This window comes from Anabrus simplex, chromosome 2 (assembly GCF_040414725.1).
Source record: "Anabrus simplex isolate iqAnaSimp1 chromosome 2, ASM4041472v1, whole genome shotgun sequence".
NCBI classification, from domain to species: Eukaryota; Metazoa; Arthropoda; class Insecta; order Orthoptera; family Tettigoniidae; genus Anabrus; species Anabrus simplex.
Genome location: NC_090266.1, coordinates 955,995,231 through 956,022,002, shown reverse-complemented (window position 1 = coordinate 956,022,002; position 26,772 = coordinate 955,995,231). Strand labels below are relative to the sequence as shown.

The following is a 26,772-nucleotide window of genomic DNA, read 5'->3' as shown; positions in this document are numbered from 1 at the left end:
ATGTCGCGAGAATAATATTTCATAGCTATCAAGAAATCCCTGGTGGCTACTTCCAGGCTGCACAGTAATAATAATAATAATAATAATAATAGAACGCTGCCGTTATCGACATTAGAAAAGGTCCCCACCACAGTGTGGAAATTGTCCCCATCCCACGCTCATCTTCGGTCCTACGTGTCTATATTTCAAGTTGACGGTTTGTTAGTAAGTCATAAATATTTTGCCTGTGATGATAATAATTATCGTAACAATCTAATTATTGACGACCGATGACTCAATGAAACCAATCATCGGCAGCAAACATATTGTAATCCACATCACAAAAATATTATGTGAGTGACCCTGAATGCCGTGTAATCCAGTACAATAGATTATAGTTCTAAGACATGTTCACAGATAGAGACACTAGTATGCTTGGACTCGAGTCTGGAGTCGAGAATACCGATTCTAAGAGCACATTACTCGATTCTACTCGATTCCGTCGCTAGCCCATCACTAATAGAAGTTAATTAGGCCTACTGTATGTTGATATTCAGATTGCAGTACAGTACAAAATCTTACATTAAAATATGATCAAGGTCAACAGTTTTAGAGCGAATGATATGTTCAGATAACAATCTAAAATCCAACTTTCGAGACTTCTTAGAAAATACATTCAAGAGATCTGTTGGTTTTACAATTTTGTCTGTGAATTTTCAAAACAGCCAATCCATTGAGCCGAATTTCGCCTGTTTGTTGTCAGTTTCTGTTTATTTTCCTTTGCAAATATTCAACAGGGGAGTTCTAACCCCCTGCCCTCTGATTACGCCCCTGCATCATTCTCACCACTTTTATGCAACCAGAAGCTGAGGAATATTAAGTTTAAACAACAATTATTTAATAATGTTATTATTTTTATTCCTACTAACTACTTTGACGGTTTTCGGAAACGCCGAGGTGCCGGAATTTTGTCCCGCAGGAGTCCTTTTACGTGCCAGTAAGGCTGACGTATTTGAGCACCTTCAAACTCCACCGGATTGAGTCAGGATCGAACCTGCCACGGTGGGGTCAGAAGGCCAGCGCTTCAACCGTCTGAGCCACTCAGCCCGGCATTATTATTAACGTCATCGGCAACTTCTGGATTTCAGAAATACGATATTATCGTTACTTCATGAGTCACCCCTCGCCAGTGATCAAAGGCCAGATGTTTCTCTTTCAACGTGATTACCGTAGATGTGTTTAGTTGAAATGCACTTGTAGTTATGAAGTAGTCTCAAATGGCCCGAAATGGAGCATTTTTAACCGGTTCGGACAAAGATAACAGCGCGGAACATCTGACTCCGCCAGGTACCTTCTCCACTCTCTCCCTCCCTAGTCACATATTCCCCCACTCAGCCTTCAAGGTTGTCGCGGAGAGCCGTGAGGATCATGATCGTTGGTGAACTCTGTCCACTTTCAGTTTAGCCCTCAGTCAGGTGCAGTCTACGGGAGAGTGCACGCTGGTAGTTCCTCGAAGCCTTGTTCACGAAATTTGTCGCAATGACTTTACCACGAAGCTCGACTTGTGTGAAGTATCTTCTATTTGTTTTTAACCTCATTTTCTTGGTAAGTAGTTTTATGTACAATATTTTAGTTTAGTTATAGGTTTAATAATTTAGTTTTCAATTTTCCCTCCTATTGTGTGTACATGTAAATTGAACAGTTCCAAGAATTTCCCTTTGGACAGAAAAAAAATTTCATTGTTTTGTGTTCAGTGTTATTGTATACTTCAGTTCTCTGTTGTAGAATACTCTATACGGTATGGAATTCATTAAGTTTATTAACGAGGATCAAGCTGCTAACAAATCTAGTTGAACCCGGTGCCTCGTGGAGCTTATTCAGTTATGCAATTTGGCATATGGTATTGCAGTTGGATGGTAGTTCATGTCATGCACGTTAGATAATGGACTGGTTGGTTGCTTTTGAGTCACCCATACGCATTAAACTTCTTGCCGCTTATCTCTCGAGGACAGGCTAATATAAACTAACGAGGACAATGTTGAAACCCGTACGCGGAAATGTTATTGTGAGCCAAGGTTGCGCAGTCTGTTTGATAATGTAGCATGTGATTATCTCGGGGGCGATATAGGACAGGAATACGACTAGGATTTCATCGTAATTCAAGAGAAATGTTAAAGTTTAATATTGATGTATTTTATAAGTACTGGTTTCTAATTCCAAAAAAATATAGATTTAAAGTTAATACACGTGCAAAAACCAATTTGTTTCACAATAAATGTAAAATGGCATTTGAGACGCCGATAACTATTCCCCATTTGAACTTTTATCTAATCGGCATGACTAAAGCCATAGGGAGTTTTTCCTGGCAAAATATCATGTTAATGGCGTTTAATCAGTTTCCTGTAATCGTGAACATGATTCACCATCACAGGATCCTGTGTGTGCAGAGAATTTCATTAGTCACGAATTTACACCCATTTTAACTTGAGGAAAGCTTGCTGTATTCAAATGGAGTGAGAATGTATTCTACTAGACATAGATTTTGCTCCAAACGAATGATCGGAAGAGGCCTTGTTTGATTTAAAAGGTTAATGTTTTAGATTTAATGTAAATGACGTAAGAGTTAGGCGCGGGTACCAGATAGTTGCAGGAATAGCTTCGCTTTCACTCTTGATCATACGAGAGCTTGTGTTGTATGATCGTAACAGGTGGCTATAAGGTTGGAGATGACTGCATTGACCTCCATCACGGCAATGTTTTTTTTTTTTTTCTTCACTAAAATCGTTGAATCAAGTGGATAGTCCTGCAAAGGGCTTATGGCTATGGGTACTGCCCATATCGTTAGTCGTTTGTAATCTTAGTCTGTCGCTAATCAGATTTTCCGTAAATTTGAGTTACACTATTCGCGAAGCGCCTTCGAATTCGGTTAAAATGCCATTCTGATAGTTAAACCATGAGTACTTATCAGTAATGAGTTAAATGGCTAAAGAACAATGGACACTTAAATTGAAACGCTTCATTCTTCCTAATCGTTCCTGTCAGTTTGATTAGAGTTCTGATTTAGAGACAACCATTCAGTTTGTGATTGTTTCTAATCACATTATGTTTAAAAATAACTTGTAATTGAATATTTCCCTTTATAAATTATTCCAATCCCTTATTCTTCGTCCTATAAATGGCCACTTGCCCTATTTTATTCTCTTGAATTCAAACTTTACCGAAGGGGTTGGCCGTGCGGTTAAAGGCGCGCAGCTGTGAGCTTGCATTCGGGAGATAGAGTTGGAAACGGACTGTCGGTAGTCGTGAAGATGGTTATCAGTGTCTTCCCATTTTCGCACCCGGCAAATGGCTGGAGCTGTATCTTAAGGCCACGGCCGCTTCCTTCCTACTCCTAACCCCATCGTCGCCATAGGACCTACCTGTGGCTGTGCGACGTAAAGCAAATTAAAAATTCGAACTTTATCTTCATATCCAATAGGGTTGTCAACTATTGTTTGACTGTACGACCACACAGCAGAAAATTAAGCAAATGACTTCTAAATATAACTATTCGGAATATACAGAATTATTGTGGGAGTTAATGAAAAATAGTATTATACAACTTTTGCCGCCCCTAGGCGCTTGTCTAGAATGCCTCCTTACAATCGAAGCGTAGCTTTTCAGTCGGTTCTCACAAATTTAATGACCGAGCTCGATAGCTGCAGTCGCTTAAGTGCGGCCAGTAATCGGGAGATAGTGGGTTCGAGCCCCACTGTCGGCAGCCCTGAAGATGGTTTTCCGTGGTTTCCCATTTCACACCAGACAAATGCCGGGGCTGTACCTTAAGGCCGCTTCCTTCCAATGTCTAGGCCTTTCCTATCCCATCGTCGCCATAAGACCTTTCTGTGTCGGTGCGTCGTAAAGCAAATTTAATGAAATTCTAGTGCAGGTGGACAGTGAAGAAAAAAAGTAAATGAATACTGCTTTATTGTAAACTGAGCACTGTACAGGACTCGGTGGTACATGCTTTGTAACTTTTATAGTTCCGAGGTTGCGAATTGTAGTGTTTCTTTTAGGCTTTCGATTCGAATTAGAATTTCTTGAGCAGATGAATATTGTTGCACACACTGGAAATACTGGAAACCTCATACAGGTAGGTAACGACCGGGCAGCATGCTTGGACGAGTGTTTTTTCCATGACAATGCTGTGCAGAATTCGAACCTGGTCCGTAAACGTCCGGTACCTTACTTGGCTGGTTCGCACTGAAGAAATTCTCGATTAGATTTATGACTCGTACTAAACCTAGCGGTAATTTAAATATCAAATCAACAGGTCTCTAGTCCTGTTCGAACAGTACTTCCTTGCTGGGCGTCGCTGGAAAAAGTAACAGTAGGACGTAAAACCATTTTGAGGCTTTGATCATATCAGTAGGTACTGGTGTAAAAATGTTGTATATTCATTTAAAACCACCTGTGACATAGGACATACTACTGGGAAAGGTTGAGATAAGACATCGGGTAAGAATATGCTAACTCAAGACTTCCAGGGATCTTCATTTGTGGATCCCGAACGCTTATTCCAAATCCAGGCACTCCAATAGCACGTGTGATTAGGAGTTTGGTTAAATGACCTTTACGAAAATTCTGGTGTTCAATACACTTGTTTCGATAACATGCCTGTGAGCAGATTTAATGTTCAAAGATTGTTCGATAATTTCCTGTAACTGCTTTGTCTTGACTCACAAACTGGGTTTGTGTAGTGTTAATTTGTTTTAACATTGCAGCAGGACTAGGTATTGTAATACGTAGTGAAGCTTTATTTCAGCCACTTCAAAAGGTCATTATTTGGTTGAATTTTGCTGGTGCTTAAAATTGATCATTCTGAGTACATTTAAAGATTTTTTAAAAAATCTTTTGCACCGGGCGAGTTGGCCGTGCGGTTAGGGTCGCGCTGCTGTGAGCTTGCATGCGGAAGATGTGGGTTCGAACCCCACTGTCGCCAGCCCTGACGATGGTTTTTCGTGGTTTCCCATTTCCACACCAGGCAAATGCTGGGGCTGTACCTTAAAACCACGGCCGCTTCTTTCCCTCTCCTAGGCCTTCCCTGTCGCATCGACCTATGTGTCGGTGCGACGTAAAAGCAAAATAGCAACAACAAAAATATATTTTGCCGGGCTGAGTGGCTCACTGTTAAGGCAGTAGCCTTCTGGCCCCAACTTGGCAGGTTCGATCCTGGCTCAGTCCGGTGGTATTTGAAGGTGCTAAAATAGGTCACCCTCGTGTCTGTAGATTTACTGGCACGTACAAGAACTGCGGGACAAAATTCTGGCGCCTTGGCGCCTCCGTAAACCGAATAAGTAGTTAATGGGACATAAAGCCAATTTCTTCTTATTATTATTAATCTTTTAATATACTTCCACCGAAATCTCTCATTTGTGTCCATGGCAGTATGGAAACTGCTGAGTAATGACTTTCAGAGCACCACTTGTGCATCCGAGGATTATGCAAAGTGCTGCTCCTAGGGTCAGGCTGTACTACAATTTTCTGGCCCAGCGAGGAAAGAAATGGCAAACTCCTTCACTCCTCACTGTCTAGTACGCCTCGTTTTGGCGCCACAGTCTGTTTTTTAGTTTTGCCTACAAAAGCCTAACAGATCGCAGATGGATGGTATAATTTTTTTCTTGAAACGGCATAGTTGGTACATGTCTAAACATCTGAAAACTGAGCTAATTCGCATTTCCCACATGACATTAAATCCTTAGGTTTCAACATAACCACCACCCATTATCGTCTTCGGTGTTGCCGTTTGAGGATCCAGCCAGCCTCCGGGCTGACGACCTGACAGACCGACGACCAGCTTATGAATTAACGCTGTCCCGAGTCTACTCAGCTTTCACTCACAGCAAAGCAAGCCTGAAATCTCGACGATGTAACATTTTTGTGTGATAACTCCTTTCTTTACATTAGCTTTGCTATATATTTAGATTCCTTAGTGTAGGCTAATCCTGAGTAGGTCTACTTTAAGTTATCAATCTGTACCAGTTTCGTATTGCCCACAAGACCTTCAGTCCTGTTAGATTTCTTCCCCTACGATAAGTTTTTAGTTACAAGTTGCTTTACATCACACCGACACTGATAGGTATCATGACGACGATGGGGCAGGAATGGGCTAGGAGCGGGAAGGAAGCGGCCGTGGCCTTAAGGTACAGTTGGTGTGAAAATGGGAAACCACGAAAAACAATCTTCAGGGCTGCCGACAGTGGGGTTCGAACCCACTATCTCCCGCATACTGGATACTGTCCGCACTTTAGCAACTGCAGCTATCGAGCTTGGTAATTTTTAGTCGTGAAAGTGCAAATTCTAATCATACTCGCTAAATTTCTAGTTGTATGTTATTAAATTACAAGCTACCAGCAGTCTGCCATGAAGACAGAGGAGTCGGCATTAGTCAAATTTGTATTTCTTCTCAGCTAAATCCCTTTATCCCGTTTTGTACTTGATCCATGTAAACCATAAATAAGGTTGAAATAGGACTGAATCATCTGACTTCCTGTTACTATTTTGAACCAATACGAACCAATACCAATTAAACTATAAATTCTCGCTACAGTCGTGATTCATTTAAAAATTAGCATTTGCGATTGTGTTCCAAGATCAGTGTAAGTACAGTCGCAACTCCTTTTAATTTGCAATTTGGCTGTGGACCATTAACAGACCAAACGGCCTTCTGGATATTACAAACTGGTTTTTTTAAAACTGGGTAATTCAATAAGTAATTGACAGATTATAATACATAACACATACATATTAAGTAGGCCCCTATAGTGCAAAATTCTCACAGTATATTACATGAAGATCCATACAATACGTTTAAAATTTGTATAAAAGTTTCTCTTAAATAGTTTTTTAATAAAACGCTATTATTCAGACGCCAGCAGTGTAATTATGCTACACGGCAACTTGTTTGACGTGGAAAAGATTTAATAAAAATATTTTGCTCTTTGTGGTAATGGGCACATTGAATGAAAAAAAAAAAAAAACAGATTTAGGTCCTGAGTAGACTGGCTATCACATGTACAGTGTGGTGTCCACTACATTGATACGATAAAGGTTACTTCTAAAACTTCCGTGATTGAATCACATTAAAATAATTGTCGAGAGGAATCGTCGTGGAGTATTCCATTGTGCGAACCACAGTCTCAGCTCTGTATCGGGTAGTGCTGGTTCATTAAGTCTCTTTTTCATAAGTGTATTGTTAAAATGTAGAATAAAAAGCTCCCTCGTAACTTTCGAAGAAAATGGCTGCCTACATAATCCCATCATTACCTAATATCACAGTGCTAATATTAAACAATGTTTCCATGTGTATATAGGTTTATGAAAGTGTGTACTGGAGTGGGGACGAGGGGGACGACGCCCAGCGCTGTGGTGGGAGGATAGAACGAGGAAATTCTACCAGAGATGCCTGGCTTAGGTCAGGAAAGTTTAGGTGACAGGCTGCCTCTAAAGCCTGTCCTTGAGTTTAGAGAGATTAGAGGGGAGGACCGAGAAACTAGCTTAGCTAACATAGCTATCTTTTTGCATATCCACCATCGCTTTTTTCTAATCATGTACAGTCGGCGATGATCGGACGATATAAAAGAGGTTCGCCTGCCTGCTGCAGGGAGGCAGGGTAACTACTCTTGCTCGTTCATTGGTAGACAGGTTATTCCATAACTATAATTGTATGGTCCCAATGAAAGTCAACAAGCTTGCACTAGCCACATATACACTGGCTTCAAGAAGTATTGGTACACTTAAGGCTTTCCCTGAAACGCCTTTTATAAAGGAAAATTTAAGAAAATATGTATTCTTTTAAGATACTGTGTTCACAAGTTGAGATCCATGGTAAATCGTGGCGATATGAGTTCTAAACTGTGGCTGAAAACGGGGAAAACATTTGTCCAACGCGGCAGTTCGGTAAGAGTAGTGTGCTTGAAACAGTCCGTGTGGGCAGAGGGCTTTGGTACAGTGGTTGTGTTTGTCACACAGCATTAGTCGTAGGGAAGCAGGGTGGCACAGAACACATTTGGATGACATTACGTGTGTTCGTATCATCGGCAGATTGGAGCCCAGCCACAGTCAGCGCCAGGTGGGCCAGGAGATGAATGTCTCCCGTAGCAGTCTTTTCAAGACTGTGGATAAGATTCCAGGAGGGAGGAAACATTAAACGGCAGTTACGGACAAGTTCGACCGCATGCTACAACCTAGCATCAGGATAGTTATCTTGCCTTTAAGTGCCCGAAGACGTGCAACCAGCACCTATACTGGCTAGAGTCCTCGCAGTACCCTCTGGGTCACAAATCTTCCGTCCGACTGTATCTTCGGCTTCGAGAGGTTGCTTTGTGTGGTCGGCTACCTGCCAGATGCATTTCTCACACAAGGGCACCGCGTGGCTTGTTGAATGTGGTGTCTTGCTCATTGTGATTGGACCCAGGAACACTGGAGTGGTGTCCTGTTTACGGATGAGTCGCGGCTTAACATGGGAGTCTCCCTCTCAATGTGTCCCTGGGACACGTTACAGCCCTGCCAGTATTGTGGAAAGGGACAGATATGTTGGCACCAGTGTTCTCGTCCGGGGCGGTACGCCACTGCTCGTGTTTCCAAGGGACACTGCGATGGGTACTTTATGTAGGGATGCAAACGGTATGCACGGCTTTTTCGTGGTGCATATAGACCTGGGTTCCATGTTCCCGCCCACAAAGGACGGGGCTGGTGGAAGATTACCTGCAACATATCACGTCTAGTGGCCAGCTCATTCCCTGGACTTGAATCAGATTGAACATGCATGGAACGCTCTAGGCCGTATTATTGCAGCCTAAACACCGCCACAACGGGCCATTTTTAGACGGCCTGATCCAGATTATCGAGAGCCGTTGTGCATAGTGTAATGCAATGAGGTCATCACATCCCATATTGACGTTCTGTGTGCCACTGGCGAAGGGACACCACACACGGTCAGTGCCATCCACCAATGTCTGGTTTTCCTGTAGGCCTATATCTGGTATCATTAACACTCACGAGTCTAATTGTTGCTGATGTGATGACGTATTCTGCCGTTCTCTATGTAACTTTTGCCTTGTTGGTGCAGTAACCGATCGTTCTCTCGAACAGAGGATGAATGTTCTTTCTTCGGTTCCATGTTGACAGCACTGAGCACTACTGCAATAGCCTTCAAGCTGACACATTAAACAACATTTAGTGGCGATACAGACATGACCTTCCTGTTGCATGATGTTGATACGACCGAACACGAATGTTCCACTATGCCAATACATCTTTGGTAATTATACTGGTTTTTCTTTTCTAAACTAATTTAGTGTCTGAATGATGCTGTACGTACGTATACCTACCATATTTATATTTTCAGTGTTTTGTTAAATTGAACCCAATAGGTCTGCTGCAACAACACGGTGTGCCAATACATTTTGGAGCCATTGTACATACTGATAATGTTGATTACTATAATATTCAAGGATGCGAGGAGCAATCAATTTTTATGGCCGATTGTGATTTGCAGAACAAGTGACATTGTCGAGCATTCTCAGATCATCTCAACTTTCAGATTAACAGATTGTAGGAGACATAATATAGCCCGTACGTGAAAACCATTAACTTTTATCAATAGTTGAATTCCTAGACTCACTTGTCTAAACTGTCAAGTGCCCGTGCGTAATGTTATCTTAACATTACTTTATGCTACTTGCGTAGGTCGTAACAATAATGTGCACTGAAGGTAATTTCGAATTCCGTCGTAATTCGTCTCCTTCCAATAAGGAAGGAAATATCTCGGTCCACCTCACTTTATATTACCGAAGCTGGTGGTTGAAGATAACTCGTTTGAAATGTCCCTTTTATTTTACTACCTCTCAAGAGGCGTGATTCATTTCGTACTATCTCGTCAAATCAAAATTGATACAAACATGTTTTAAAATTGTTACAAACGATGACATGTAAACGGTGTATACCAGACGTGACGGCTTATGTCACGTAATTACTACTGCTAGGGAAGTTTAATAAAGACTTAAAACCGAGAAGACAAATCTTAACAATCGCAATCTTAAACGTTTTCAAATTGTAAATCTGTTCTATTTCATTTCTGTCCAGCCTTGTGACGTAAACCAAACTATAGTGAACCTGGGTATCTGGGTAGCCTTTATATGATAGCAAGGCGGCCGCTATTTGCATCCCGGCGGATGCTGTCGAACTTTTTAAGTGAAAAATTCTCGTTTGGGTTCAACGTAAAACTGCAGATCCCGTGTCTGTGCTAAAGATATAAACAGCCACGTAAAACTAAAAGCTTGCATAGAACTTCATACTTACAGGTGTCCTGATACAAACTGAAGTCTTAATTTTTATTAATCTGGTTATACAGTATATCCTAAATTAGAATTTATTTCCTTTTGAGAACACTTGTCGCTGTATTTGCGACATGCGGGGCTTCTTGGAATATAGTTGAGCGCAGTACCTTTCTGCCTGGACAACACAATCTCTCATACGAGTATAGCCTACTGGATAACCTTATAAGGACAGTCTTTGTTAGACGGTCGCTATATTCCAAATCTGTCTCCCCTCTCCCCCCCCCCCCCTACCGTCCCATCAGATAATTGAATCACATGCCAGTACAGCCATTGGAATCAGTTTTTTTTTCAGAAATAGTTTTCTGAAGGTGTACCTGTATATTGAAGAATGGGATTGTCATTATCTTGACAGGTAAGTTGCCAGATCGATTAAAACCGAAATTTGCGGGTGCCTTTGTGACATACGATGATGGCCTCTCTTGTCTGCCATCTTCGGTGGTGATAATCATTCCTTCACGTAATACAGTATTATCACAACCACTAAGTGAAGGTCGGACTAATGTATATAGGCCTACACAGCAAACTAGCTGCTGTTTTCAGTAGTGAATTTTCTCCTTGTAGATTTACTGGCTGGTAAAAGCATTTCCGCGGGGAAAAAATCCTGCACCTTTGCTTCTCCGAAAACTTACTTAATGGGAGTTAAAACCAATAGTAGCAATGGTGGTGGGTTAGAGACCCACCATCGGCAGCCCTGAAGTTAGTTTTCAGTTTTCAGTTTTCTGTTTTCCTTACTTAAGGCTACGGCCTCTACCCTTCCCTTGTGCCCCGAAAACCTATGATAATGAGACATTAAACTACCAGCAAAACGCGAAGTATATATTTAATATGAGCAATCTAGTCAACCGATTATAAATGCGTTACGAGAGGCAAGAAATTAATATTCTAATTTTTTAAAATTAGGATATGGTTTTGAGCCTTTCCGGTAACTTTGGTTTATGTAGAAATGCCGACGGTCCTCCATGGAAGCTAAGTAGCCAGCCATATCTATGTTCGCATTGAGCCAGTGATATAACAACTCTTTTGTAACCTTCACATGTCATGCTCATGGAGCGTTACTGGATTGCACAGTTATGGCTGGGCTTGGGGTAACGTATGTGAATAAATATGGAAATTGGCAAATATCGAGCCCCCTCGACGAGGTCCAAAAGTACTTTTACACTGGGATTCGTTAGTAGGTGCTAATCACGAGCACTCTTCTGGATAGCCAATGGTTTAGTTAGCCCGGATCGAATTAAGAGTATAGATATGCTTTTCAGATCTGAGAATTGGTTGTTGGAACAGAACTGACCAGTTTCGATGGCTGACGTCTTGAGTACAATTTTTCCTTCGAAATGTAGTATTGCAAATTTTTTTAAAAAAATAGCACAGTCCTTTGATATACCAGTACGTGATCGTAGGAGTGTGAACCGTGAACGAGTCTGTGAAGTAGTTGCAGTTATCTTAAAATATGTTCTATTATATACTTTTCCTTTTTTTTTTTTTCAAACAAACCTATGTGTTTTAACGTACAGTAGCGCTGTTTTAAACCTGGTAACTGTTATTGCTGTTTTATTTGTAGAATGACCATTTAAATAGCCTCTTACCCCCTGTGGGTGTGGGATGCAGACGTATACACCCACTGTTTCTCCTGCCTGTCGTAAGAGGCGACCAAGAGATAACATTAGAACCACGAGACTACTTGTGATTAGTACCATCTTGCGAGGAAAACCATGGGTCTACATAACATAGCAGTACCAGTATGCGAGAAACACTACGGGTCTGGGCGTTTGTGGTAATGGTCGTGTGTATTCCACCGGTCGGTTCCAATGTGTTCAGAATGGATCTGCGTTACCTATGAGTACCACTGTATGAGAAACACAATGGGTCTACGTTGCCTGATTGGTGTCACTAGGTGAGAAACACCACGGGTTTGACTTGCGCCCGTGATTAGTACCACTATGTGAGCGACAATAAGAGTATACGTGGCCTGTGGTTGGTTCCACTAAGTGAAGAACTTTTTTTTTCTAGTTGTTTTACGTCGCACAGACACAGATAGGTCTTACGCCGACGATGGGAAAGGAAAGGGCTAGGAATGGGAAGGACGCAGCCGTGGCCTTAATTAAGGTACAGCCCCAGCATTTGCCTGGTGTGAAAATGGAAAACCATTTTCAGGGCTGCCGACAGTGGGGTTCGAACCTACTATCTCCCGAATACTGGATACTGGCCGCACTTAAGCGACTGCAGCTATCGAGCTCGGTAAAGTGAACACCACGGGAATGCCGGCGCCCGTGATCGGTGCTGTGAGGGGGAGGGGGCATGGGTCTACGTTGCTCGTGATTAGTACGCTTATATGCTAAACACCATGGGTTTGTTACCTGTGAGTGGTCACATTGTGTAACATACCATGGGTCTACATTACCTGTGATTAGTACCACCATGCGAGAAACACCAGGAGTCTGTTACCTGTGAGTACCACTGCAGGAGGAACACCATGGTCCTGCTTTACCAGTGATTAGTACCATTATGAGGGGCCGGAGACCTGGATTTTGGACCCCTTTAGGCGAGCATCATCCCAGTAATGAAGGCATTGTGAATTGGATCCACTGTTTTGTTTCACGATCATTTTTAATCATTCGTTTTAGTTTGTAGTCAGTGAATACATTTGTCATAATTTTCGTTTCGTTCACCTCGTTCCATTAGGGGCCGATGACCTAGCTGTTAGGCACCTTTAAACAATCATCAAATCTCTTTTGGAACAATGTTCCAGCACTCACCGTGATACTCGAACCTTGCTCCTGCAGTTATTGCAGCCGGGTGTTTATGCGCACCTTGTCAGGATTCACTTCCACGCTTTTGGAGTTTCTCGAAGTGCTGTTTATCACTTTCCTAACATGACTGAACTACTTAATTTTGTCAAAGTATGCATTGTACAGATGTACGTTAACTCGTCAGAGATAAACTCATGTTTACTGTATAGTCTTTCATAAAAAGAATGAGCATTCCTCGCATTTAATGTTTTACCAGGCTTAATTTTAATTACCAAAATATAATTCACCTCGCACGTGAATTCGATCCCTGTAGACACCCGCAACAAACGCCTATAGGTTAAAGTGTTTACGAGAAAAGTGTACCTGCGAGGAACGCGTTCATACTCTTCTCTGAGCGACTGCACATGTAATTGCTAACGAAAATATACCAATACTAAAACGTGAACAATTTTGTAATGTTCTTAGTTTGGTCGGTACTAACCGTTCACGAATAGGGCGCTAGATCTTGAGGTACAATATGCTGTTTACTGTTCGGCTCCATGGCTGAATGGTTAGCGTGCTGGCCTTTGGTCACAGGGGTCCGGGGTTAAATTCCCGGCAGGGTCGGGATTTTTTACTAGAATTGGTTAATTCCGCTGGCACGGGGACTGGGTGTATCTGTAGTCAATTCATCCTTGTCACGACGCGCAGGTCGCCTACAAGCGTCAAATCGACTTGCATATGGCGAGCCGAACTTGTCCTCGGATACTCCAGTCACTAAAAACCATACGCCATTTCTTTTAATGCATTTTACTTAATTTGTCTGTTAGGTCATCAGCCCAGAGGCTGGTTGGATCCTCAAATGACACCACCAAAGGCTATAAAGTGATAGGGTGACCGCAAAAACCAATGCAGAGCCCAAATGAGGCATAGTAGGCAGGATGAGTGAGGTAGTTTGCTTTCCTCACTGGACCAGAATGTGCTATTGCAGCACGACTGACCATATGAGCAACACCTTTTGTAACACTGACACCCCAGTCGTGTTCATATTGTCATTACTCAGCACCACCTATATCCCAGCAGCTCTCATATTGTCACAGCCATGACAGATGTGACAACGGTGAAAGATACATTTTGCTCTTGGCCTGTGCCAAGAGACTGATCCAAAAGTACTGCATCCGTCAAGAAACGGCAACTGTTACTTAATTTAGGAATCTGAATCAATATAAAAGCTTACCCTCTTTGGAACCATTGTGCATAATAGGAAGCGCACGTTTTTTGTATAACATGACTGAAAATTAAGGTATGTGAGAACTGAATTTCTTCTTCTGAAAAAGCAGTCACCTCCGTACAGGCCATGAAGGCCCTTGGAGGAGTGGAAGGTAAAGGCTTGCACCATTGTTAACCTCGGCACGTGATGGGGTAGTGTGGTTAGTTCTACGCCCGGCCGCCTTTGCCCCCAGGAATTAACCTGGTACTCAATTTTGGTGTAGGTTGAGTGAACCTCAGGGCCATATGCACCTCCGGAAGTGGAAATCTAGTTTCTTAAATTTTACGACTTCCTGACGGGCATTCTTCTGAAGAGTTGAATAAATTAAGAATACTTTTCTTAGCACTGAAGCCTCTTCATTGATTCAGCAATCCATTTTCTAACGGGAACCTGCATACTGTTAGTGTGGTTATGGTACGGTTTTAAGACACCGAGCTTTGATTCAGGAAAGAATCTTATCACGAAAGACCTTATGCGATAAGGTATACAAAGTTTGAAGCTGATATTCTATTAAATATTCTGCTCAGTTTTTGTCATGAAGGCCCTATCGATCGCAGGTATTTGCCAAATACTGCTCCACATGTTTTTTTTTTTTCATACAGCTTTTGCATTACGTTTAGTGTGCTTTACGTCGCTCTGACATAGGTCTTGAGGCGTCAATGAAATAGGAAAAGTCTAAGAGTAGAAAGGAAGCGGCCGTGGCCTTAAAGTACATCCCCAGCATCTGACTGGTGTGAAAATAGGAAATCATGGGAAACTAACTTTAGGGCTGCCGATAGTGGGGTTCGAAATCGGTCCCGAATGCAAGCAAATAGCTGCGTGGCCCGAATCCCGCAGTCACTCGCTCTGTCATTACCTTTGAACTTCTGACAGTCCACTATCTCGAATCCTCAACGGCTGTAAGAAAATTCATCCGAACAAGTAAAATCGTGCCATGGTCCTAAAGGAATGGCGCATTAAGAAGTCCCTTCTTCAGCAATCGAAATGTCTAACATAGTGATAGCCAGTGGCGACCTGACCATAAGGTCCAGGGTCACGTGCTCTCTCAAACATTATATTAATTTCGACTTGTCAATACATTATGTACAGGACACATGTTTTCAGCTCATAAGGAAGATGACTGGTACTTTTAAAGCGTAATATCGTATAGGGATAGGCCTATGTCAGCTCCCTGTCACAAACACGTGATCATAGAGCAGGCGTTTAAAAAGTGCATGGTCTGAAAACATTGCCGTTGATTTTCTTGAAGGGGCCTGCTGTTTGAGAGCCTCTCTCATAAGCAAACTGTGACAGTGGCAGGTAGTTCCCTAAAGCTACACAGTTCATGGACTTGTATTTCCGAATGTGCCATTGTTGAAAATACAGCTATACCAATGAATGTGGTAAGAAAAAGGTTTCTGTATATTAGACATTCCTCAAAAGTGCAGTGGCAACTGAGGTAAAAATAGATGGTCCATAGGATTGCAGACGTCAGTAGGTTAGTGATGGAGAGATTTGGTACAGCTAAAAGGAGGGTGGATGTGACAGGTATACCTAAGCATGTCCTACATATTGTCCTTTTCATGTTTGTACCTGTAAGTGTAAATTATTTATAATTTAATTTTACGACATTCCAGTATCTGTATAACCATAACTTGACCTTCCTATACGAAACTTCACGAGTCGCTGCCACTGGTGGTAGTGCAGGATTCCCTCGAAGGTTCTTGTTTCAAATAACTGCCCTCTTCAGTTCTTTTTTAATATTTGCTTTACGTCGCACACAGATAGGTCTTATGGTGACGATGGGACAGGAAAGGCCTAGGAATGGGAAGGAAGCGGCCATGGCCTTAATTAAGGTACAGCCCCAGCATTTGCCTGGTGTGAAAATGGGGAAACCACGGAAAACCATCTTCAAGTCTGCCGACAGTGGGGTTCGAACCCACTATCTCCCGGATGCGAGCTCACAGCTGCGCGCCCCTAACCGCACGGCCAACTCACCCGGTCCTCTTCAGTTCATGTCTTGTCTTTCATTATCTTCGATTTTGTTCTCGCTTTTTCAACTCGGAGTGATGGGTTTTCTTGGGATTATTGGTGCTCCATACTGTATCGTAAGTGTTCACATCACTATTCTTACGGTTTTCGGAGGCGCGTGGTGCCGGAATTCCGTCCCTCAGGAATTTTTACTTGCCTGTAAATCTAGACACGAGGCTAGCATATTTGAGCATCTTCAAATTCAGCCGCGATGGAACCCGTAAAGTTTAGCTCAGAAGGCCAGCGCTCTACCGGTTGAGCTGCTCAGATTGGCTATTGATGCTGAAATAGTCTTCCACTTGATCTCCTGCATGACCGCATGTGACGAGCTACCTCGCCCCACTAATCTGCATTAACATTGAGTGAAACTAGAGCAGAACAATTGATAAGTTTGATGTGCGCCTCTTCAGCAAATCAAACTTGAAAAATCTGGCGGATTACTCAATATAGCGTACGGCATTTTCACTAATTAAATCCATACGACCGTATTTTTCATATTAGCTACCTACTGTTCTTAAAATGCGACGTCTCTAATTATGGTCTTTGATAAACTTAGCAAATGCAAGCGGAAAAAGTCATGCTCGTCAGAGTTCAGCGGCTCTGGGACAACTGAAGTAGACGCCATTTCGAAAGGGGAATCTCCTGTGGTAGCATCAAAGTTGTCCTAAGGAGTATATCAGCATGCATTCGGGAGATGGGGGGTTCGAACCCCACTGTCGGCAGCCCTGAGGATGGTATTCCGCAGTTTCCCAATTTAATACCAGGCAAGTGTCTGTATCTAAATCGAGGCCTCGATCGCTTCCTTCCCACTCCTAGCCCTCGCCTATTCCATCGTCGCTATAGGACCTACCTGTGTCAGTGCGACGTAAAGCAAATTGTAAATTAAATACAGTACATATGTATATGATAGGAGGGGAGGTGAAATTCGGTGCCGGCACGTCTACTCCTGTCAATAGCGCAAAGGGATCTGTCTGCTCAAGACTTTAATGTCCCCATACGATGGACGATTCACAACAGCGTCATAAGGCTTTCGCTTCATATTGACACTGCAGAAGTTTTGAATCTAGGATTTCTGCACGCAATCTAGTGGTTAGGAAGTTACCACCAATTCTATCCTGCTGGCCAAGATTCTGATGTCGAATTTTTTTTCGACCAGCTTACCACGGCGGCCAGACCATATAGACTTGATGCCTTAACGATAATGGCCACCAGGCGGGTATGAAATCTTACTGAATCAGTCCCTCGAAACCGACCACTTTCCCCTGTTAATTACCACAGTCTGATCCTCAATGCGGCCCTGTGGAATGAATCTTCACCTCTGAACACTGCTTAGGGCCCTGAAACCACCATGCTGAACTGGGGCTAGAACATACTTGTTCAAGGCCTATCCCATATTACACCAGACGTATCGTTCAGGTTTGGTTTGTTCTATGGGAGTAAAATGCCACACACAGGCGGGAGTTGAAGTTTTGCCGTTTAGCGCTATGTACTCTGCATTCCATCGTGAGTGAGGTTGTGCACACCCTTTAATTCTGTATTGAACTTCGTTGGCTGTAGGGCGTGTTGAAAGTTGCATTGTCGGTGTTCGCTTCTGTATTAGACTGAAGGTACCCGAAAGACACAAAACATTCGAAATCTTGCGTTCATTAGAGTGAAAGTCCCTCTAATCTCCATCCTGTTGGTGATACTCTTATCTAAAACTGAGAGCTGCGTGAAATCGTGCTTGTGGAAGGGAATGGATGAGTTTTGGCCACATGTTAAACTAGTTCCGTGGATTAATTGGCTGTGGGTTACGGATATGGAATGGCTATTTCGAAATGCTGCTGATTGTTAATTGTTTGGTGTACCCAATTTTGTTTTCCAAAACTAATCAACCGCGGACCCCTGGATGCCCGTAAGGTTTGTTTACAACCTAGAAGCGTGGAGTAATTATTGAATGTTTCATGTCTCCTAAACAGAGGTGCTGATAATTTTATTCTAGTCACAAAAATAAAATGTTTCCTATACTTTCGAATGATAGGCCCCCGAAGTTTTCTAATCTGCGTGATAAATTTGTACAGTTTGATTTGTCATGCTGGAGAATGCATTTAGTGGATGCGTACTCCACAGATATTGTAATAGGAGTTGGATCATGGCTGAGAAATGATATAATGGATGCAGAAATTTTCTCACGGAACTCGAGTGTTCCTTGTAGACACAGGAATGGTAGGAGCGGGAAGTATTCATTCCGTTGAAAGAATGTGTAAGTTACAAAACCATGAAATTCTAGGTGTAAAGATCATATCTAAAGATAAGCAGCTTAATATTTTTGGAATGTACATCTGGAAAGAGTGATTCAGACGTTGATTCAGAATTTTTAAGATAATCGGCTATGTGGGAAATGATAGGAAAAGAATGAGATTGTAGCAGGTGGTCTCAATTCACTGAATGCCAATGTGGAAGGTAATGCGAACGATCGGAAGCATATCCAACAAATGGCAGGTAAGTTAATCTGGGAAGGACAGGTGAATCAGAAAGTAATAAAACCAACTAGAGGGAAGAATATTCTGGACGTAGTGCGGGTAAACCCAGCTGAGCTCTATAGAGAAACTGAACTAATAGATGGTATTACTGATCACGAAGCTGTTATGGTTGTAGTTAAAAATAAACGTGATAGTCCTACTCTTACGACCCTTCTATTAGGCAGCACCATATGCCTGATACAGGCATGAGGGAGTTTTTGAAAAGTAATTATGATCAGTGGAAAACGGAAAATAAAAATGTAGAGTGTGGGATGGGTTTACAGAACTTGAATGTGAAAACAGCTATGTACCTTTAAGGGTGGTAAGGAATGGTAAAGACCTATTTTTTAACAGATGAAAACGGGTAGTGTAATGTGAGGATCTACAGAAGGCAGAAGTATTCAGTCAGCAGTATGTCAAGTTTGTTGGTTACAAGGGTAATGTCCAGGTAGGAGAGATGGCCGATACTAAAGTGGTGTTGAAATTTACCTACAATAGGACATTTACTGTAAGATACAAAAGTCGAAAACTAGAATAGCAGCTGGAATTGATATAATTTCTGGGGATATATTAAAGACAATGGATTGGGATATAGCACCATATCTGAAATACTTGTTTACCGTTTGCATGAAGGAGCTATGCTAAATTAATGGAGTTGCTATAGAACTTCCTGTGTATAAAGGCAAGGGTGATAAACATAGAGCCGAAAATTATAGGCCAATGTTTAACATGCATTGCGTGTAAGCTTTGGGAAATATATTTCTGATTATATTAGACATGTTTGCGTCGAAATTAAATAGTTCGATTAAAGGCAGTTCTGCGTTATGAAATGTTAATCCACTAAAGTTCAACTTGTTGAATTCCAGAAAGATATGTCCGATATCTTGGATTCAGGAGGTCAAACTTAGTCTGTCGCGATTGACCTATCTAAGGCGTTTGATAGGGTTGGTCTTGAGAGGCTGACAAGAGTGCAATTGGTCTGGACAAAAGTGACTGTGTGGCTAAATTTATAGAAAATAGAACTGTAAATTGGAGCAGGTGAATCATCTGATCTTGTAATCAGAATTATTGGACCATTGATTCTAGTTCTTTACTTATTTAAAAAAAAATGGAAAAGGCTCAGACTGTTACGGCGCTGGCCTTCTGACGCCAGCTTGGCGGGTTCCATGCTGGTTCAGTCCAGTGGTATTTGAAGGTGCTCAAATAAGTAAACCTCATGTTGGTAGATTTACTGGCACGTAAAGGAGCTCTTGCGGGACTAAGTTCCGGCACCTCGGAGTCTCCGTAAACGGTGCAGAAATAGTTGGTGGAACGTAAAGCAATAACATTAGAGATAGTGCAGGCTTTTTTGGATGATACACTGTATAGAGTAATAAATAAGTTGAAACTGTGAGCAACTAAAAAGTCCTAGACAGTTTTGAGGATAAACGGGGTAAAGTCCGGTTGTTTCACTAATAGGAAATGTCGTCTCCGTTGATAGGGTGAAGGTTCCTTATAGGGATCACCGTAAGTACCTAGGTGTTTATAAGGAAAGATCTTCATTGGGGTAATCACATAAACGGGGTTGTAAATAAAGGCTATAGATCGCGGCACGTAGTTGAGGTTATTTAGGGGTTGTAGTAAGGATGACCTCCCACAAGGCCAACCCCTCGTCCACGTCGTGGAAGGTGGGCAACGGCATGAATTAGGGGATTGCCTGTAGGGGTGATGTACAGTGGGGACTGTCTCCCATGACCACTACGGTAGCTGTTAAGGCCCCACAGGAACCCTGAAAAGTGACGGCAAACGGGGCTCTGAAGACCTCAACGGTAGCAACGGCGGAGTAGTCCTTTGGTACGGCGAAGCTGGCGGATGAGGCAACCTTCCTTCTTAGGGATAAATAAAGAAGAAACCACTGTCTTGTGGTAAAGAGGAATCTTTAAAGGCTAAGGGAGAAAATCCCTACGGAAAAATCCTGCGGTCTAGCGCAGACAGAAGGCAGCCTCTCCATTAGGGTGCTGTGGGCTAATAACTCGCACACCTGAATTAAACTTATTACAGAAACCAGACGAGATTTATACCGGTCGGATTTTATGGAGACTACTTTTGCAATGAAATACAGGACACAATCGGATTCTGGAATAACAAGACATGGAGGGAGGTGAAAGCATTGGCGGCAGACAGAACAAGCTGGAGAAATTTCGTCGAGGTCCATGTTCCACCTGGAATTGAAGGAAATACGTCAAGTAGTAAGGATGTAAATGAGGGAGCATATGTCTCTCGCTAAGACTCAAACTGGAGTATGGTTTCAGTGTATGAGATCAGAATTACTTGATTCGAGAACTGGAAAAAATCGAAAGGAAAGCAACTCGATTTATTCTCGGCGATTTCCGATAAAAGCGTAGCGTTACAAAAATGTTGCAAACGTTGGAGCCGGGAAGACTTGGGAGAAAGAAGAGCTGCTCGACAAAGTTTCGAGTTGTCGGAGAGATGGCATGAAAGGACACTAGTAGACGAATAAGTTTGAATGTTTTTGAAAGTAGGAAATAAACAATTTGAAGATAGTTGGAATTAGAGGATAAATTGGGGCAAATATTGCTTGTTTAAAGGGGCCTAACATGTAGGTCATCGGCCAGGGCGAAATTTCGGTTGTAGGAAGAGCCGTTAGGGATTGGAATAATCACCAAGGGAGATGTTCAGTAAATTTTAAAATTCTTTGCAGTGATTTAGACTAGGTAATTATACAGGGAGTCTGCCACCTGGGCGACTGATCAGTGGTGATTAATTAGAGCAGACTATGCTTAAGTGGATTCTACACCTTAAATGTACAGTCTCTCGAAACAGAATGAGCGCATGGTATTGTAAACGTTCCTCGCAGGTAGTTTGCTCAGAAACAAGATATCCGATTTTTATGTTTTGGTATCCATAGGATTTGCATCTACATGGGAGGCGAGTTGTATTTTCATAATTAAAATTGTAAGATAACTTGAAATGCGAGGAGCCTGTAATACCATACACTCCTTTCAAATATAATAATATTATTATAATTAGGGTAGCATCCTGCTTCATGAATTTACCGAGCTCAGAACATTTTAAAGCAAGCCTCGGACCTATGGGAGTAACGGAGTCCCACTCCCATTTCACAGGCGTGGGACTCCTGGGAAACAACTTGGCGAACGAAATGGAATTCGATGGGGAGCTATCAATATTAATGGGGCTTATGGAAGAAAGTAGAACTGGCGGAGTCTGCAAAAGGGATGCATCTGGATGTGCTAGGAGTAAGTGATATTCGGGTAAGGGGAGATAACGAAGAAGAGATAGATTATAAAGTGTACTTGACCGGTGTTAGAAAGGGAAGGGCAGAATCTGGGGTCGCGCTCATTATGAGGAATACCATTGCACGCAACATAGTTTAAGCACGTAAATGAACGAATGATGTGGGTAGATTTGTCAGTTGGAGGAATTAGGACTAGAATTGTCTCAGTGTATTCACTATGTGAGGGTGCAAATGAGGATGAAGTTGACAAGTTTTATGAAGCAATTCAATCAATCAATACTGATCTGCATTTAGGGCAGTCGCCCAGGTGGCAGATTCCCTATCTGTTGCTTTCCTAGCCTTTTCCTAAATAATTTCAAAGAAATTGGAAATTTATTGAATGTCTCCCTTGGTAAGTTATTCCAATCCCTAACTCCCCTTCCTATAAATGAATATTTGCCCCAGTTTGTCCTCTTGAATTCCAACTTTATCTTCATATTGTGATCTTTCCTACTTTTATAAACGCCATTCAAACTGATTCGTCTACTAATGTCATTCCACGCCATCTCTCCGCTGACAGCTCGGAACATACCACTTAGTCGAGCAGCTCTTTCTCTCAATTCTTCCCAACCCAAACATTGCAACATTTTTGTAACGCGGAAATCACCCAGAACAAATCGAGCTGCTTTTCTTTGGATTTTTTCCAGTTCTTGAATCAGGTAATCCTGGTGAGGGTCCCATACACTGGAACCATACTCTAGTTGGATCTTACCAGAGACTTATATGCCCTCTCCTTTACATCCTTACTACAACCCCTAAACACCCTCATAACCATGTGCAGAGATCTGTACCCTTTATTTGCAATCCCATTTATGTGATAGATACTTACAATGATCCCCAAAAGGAACTTTCACCCCATCAACGCAGTAATTAAAACTGAGAGGACTTTTCCTATTTGTGAAACTCACAACCTGACTTTTAACCCCGTTTATCAACATACCATTGCCTGCTGTCCATCTCACAACATTTTCGAGGCCACGTTGCAGTTGCTCACAATCTTTAACTTATTTATCACTCTATAGATAATATCATCCGCAAAAGCCTTACCTCCGATTTCACTCCTTTACTCATATCATTTATATATATAAGAAAACATAAAGGTCCGATAATACTGCCTTGAGGAATTCCCCTCTTAATTATAACAGGGTCAGATAAAGCTTCACCTACTCTAATTCTCTGAGATCTGTTTTCTAGAAATATAGCAACCCATTCAGTCACTCTTTTGTCTAGTCCAATTGCACTCATTTTTGCCAGTAGTCTCCCATGATCCACCCATTAAGTGACATCGTGGTCAGGGTCAACAGCAAGGATAGAATAGTGCTAATGGGCGATTTCAATGCGAGAGTTGGGAATAGAACTGAAGGATACGAAAGGGTGATTGGTAAATGTGGGGAAAATATGGAAGCTAATGGGAATGGGAAGCGTTTGCTGGACTTTTGTGCTAGTATGGGTTTAGCAGTTACAAATACATTCTTCAAGCATAAGGCTATTCACCACTACACATGGGAGGCTAGGGGTACCATATCCGTAATAGACTGTATCTTAACGGACTTCGAATTCAGGAAATCTGTTACGAATGTACGAGTTTTCTGGGGATTTTTCGATGATACAGACCACTATCTGATCTGTAATGAACTAAGTATATCTACGCCTGGGGTAGAGAAAGTGAAAGCTGTCTGTAAACGAATAAGGGTAGAAAATCTCCAGGACGAGGAAATTAGATAGTACGTGGAGATGATTAGTGAGAAGTTTCGAACAGTAGACAGTAAGCAGGTTCAGGATGTAGAAAGTGAATGGGTGTCATACAAGGATGCTGTAGTAAAAACAGCAAGGGAATGCCTAGGAACAACTGTGTGTAAAAATGGGAAAAGGTGAACATCTTGGTGGAATGATGAAGTGAGAGCAGCTTGTAAATGTAAAAAGAACGCTTATCAGAAATGGCTCCAAACAAGGGCCGAGGCAGACAGGGATTTGTACGTAAATGAAAGAAACAGAGCGAAACAAATACTTCTTGATTTCAAAAAGAAGTCGTGGGATGATTTTGGTCATAACCTGGAAAGGCTAGGTCAGCAGCAGGGGAAACCTTTCTGGACAGTAACAAAGAATCTTAAGAAGGGAGGGGAAAAAGGAAATGAATAGTGTTTTGAGTAATTCAGGTGAACTCATAGATCCCAGAGAATCACTGGAGAGGTGGAGGGAATATTTTGAAAATCTTCTCAGTGTAAAAGGAAATCATCCTGGTTGTGTTGCGAACAGCCAAGCTCATGAGGAGGAAAATGATGTTCGTGAAATTACGCTTGAGGAAGTGGAAAGGATGGTAAATACTCCATTGTCATAAAGCAGCAGGAATAGATTAAATTAGACTTGAAATAGAGTATAGTTGCAAGGCAGGGATGAAATGGCTCCATAGAGTAGCAAGATTAGCATGGAGTGTTGGTAAGGTACCTTCAGATTGCACCTATCTATAAGCAAAGGATCAGGAAGGATTGCAACAACTATCGAGGTATCTTATTGATTAGTATACCAGGCAAAGTATTCACTGGCGTCTTGGAAGGGAGGGTACGATCAGTCGTTGAGAGGAAGTTGGATGAAAACCAGTGTGGTTTCAGACCACAGAGATGCTCTCAGGATCAGATTTTCAGTATGCGCCAGATAATTGAAAAATGCTACGAGAGGAGTAGGCAGTTTGTTTCGTAGATCTAGAGAAAGCATATGACAGGGTACAGAGGGGAAAATGTTCGCTACTGGGGGACTATGGAATTAAAAGTTGATTGTTAAAATCAAAGGCATTTATGTCGGTGACAATTGATGGTAGAATGAGTCCTTGGTTCAGCGTACTTACAGGGGTTAGACAAGGCTGTAATCTTTAACCTTTGCTGTTCATCGTTTACATGGATCATCTGCTGAAAGGTATAAAATGGCAGGGAGGGATTCAGTTAGGTGGAAATGTAGTAAGCAGTCTGGCCTATGCTGACGACTTGGTCTTAATCGCAGATTGCGCCGAAAGCCTGTAGTCTAATATCTTGGAACTTGAAAATAGGTGCAATGAGTATGATATGAAAATTAGCCTCTCGAAGACTAAATTAATGTCAGTAGGTAAGAAATTCAACAGAATTGAATGTCAGCTTGGTGATACAAAGCTAGAATAGGTCGATAATTTCAAGTATTTAGGTTGGTAATATATTACCAGGATGGTAATATAGTAAGTGAAATTGAATCAAGGTATAGTAAAGCTAGCGCAGTGAGCTCGCAGTTGCGATCAACAGTATTGTTGTAAGAAGGAAGTCAGCTCCGAGACGAGTCTATCTTTACATCGGCCTGTTTTCAGACTAACTTAGCTTTACGGGAGCGAATGCTGGGTAGACTCAGGATATCTTATGGATAAGTAACAGGCATGAAAGTAGCAAGAATGATTGCTGGTACAAACAGGTGGGAACAATGGCAGGAGGGTACTCAGAATGAGGGGATAAAGTCTAATTAAGGAATGAACTCGATGGATGAAGCTGTACGCATAAACCGGCATCGGTGGTGGGGTCATGAGGCGAATGGAGGATAGATTACCTAGGAGAATAATGGGCTCTGCTATAGTGGGTAAGATAAGTAGAGGTAGACCAAGGCGACGACGGTTACACTCGGTTTCTAACGATTTAAAGATAAGAGGTATAGAACTAAATGAGGCCACAACACTAGTTGCAAATCGAGGATTGTGGCGACGTTTAGTAAATTCAGAGGCTTGCAGGCTGAACGCTGGAAGGCATAAGTCTATAATGATGTAATGTATATTATTATTATTATTATTATTATTATTATTATTATTATTATTATTATTATTAACTAGCCTGATCCATTGTGAGAGCTATGTGTGGTTGACTGGATCGTTTTGTTTTCTGTTGCTGATCTCATTGATGTAGTATCATTGCAACTGGGATTGTCGTTCTAAAATAGGTCTCTTGAGCTCTCTCAGAACCCACAGTCAATAACACTACTTGCTCTCGAAAGGCGATAGTTGTACTCTCCTGAGGTTTGGTTATGATAGGCTTATTCCGATAAGTAAAGAATTGTCTCTTGTGCTCATGGTCTTCAAACGTGGTCGTAGTGGTATAGTGTTATGCAGGGTGATGGATTCCTCTTTTGCGCGCAATAATTACTATTTATGAATTCTGCCACCACCAGTTCTGCCACTCCCGTTCAAAGCTGAGAAGTTTTTAACGTAACAGAAATGATTTTTTTTTTAAATTAAACCAGTTCGTCCATTCGCCATGTAAAGTGCATCTATTATGATTGTATTTATCCCACTGACATAAGTTTACTTAGCTTGAAAAAGCTCCAGAAACATATACTAGACATCTTTTATTTTCTTACAGGCCTTCTTTACTTGTGCTAATCTGCATTTTATGTCCTCTGTACTTCTACCATCATCACTTATACTGCAACCCAAATAACATTAATCTACTTCCTTTAAGACTAGATTTCCTAATCTTGCATCACCTGACTTGTTCTGCTGCACTCTTAATTTTGTTTTAGATTTATTTATTTCGCCTTGTATTCCTCAAAGACTGTTCATGCCACTGAGCAGTTTCTCCAGATCTTCTGCAGACTAGGATAAAATAAA

General features: G+C 41.8%; 1 protein-coding gene across 1 annotated transcript in view; it reads left to right on the top strand.

The window, feature by feature from the left end:
• Positions 1 to 1,401: 1,401 nt before the first annotated feature.
• Tsp29Fa (Tetraspanin 29Fa) overlaps positions 1,402 to 26,772 on the top strand; it is a 134,449-nt gene continuing 109,078 nt past the window's right edge. Inside the window, exon 1 of the mRNA XM_067139584.2 lies at positions 1,402 to 1,584. Coding sequence (XP_066995685.2) covers positions 1,519 to 1,584 — 66 coding nt within the window. The 5' untranslated portion in view covers positions 1,402 to 1,518. The remainder of the gene's footprint in view (positions 1,585 to 26,772) is intronic.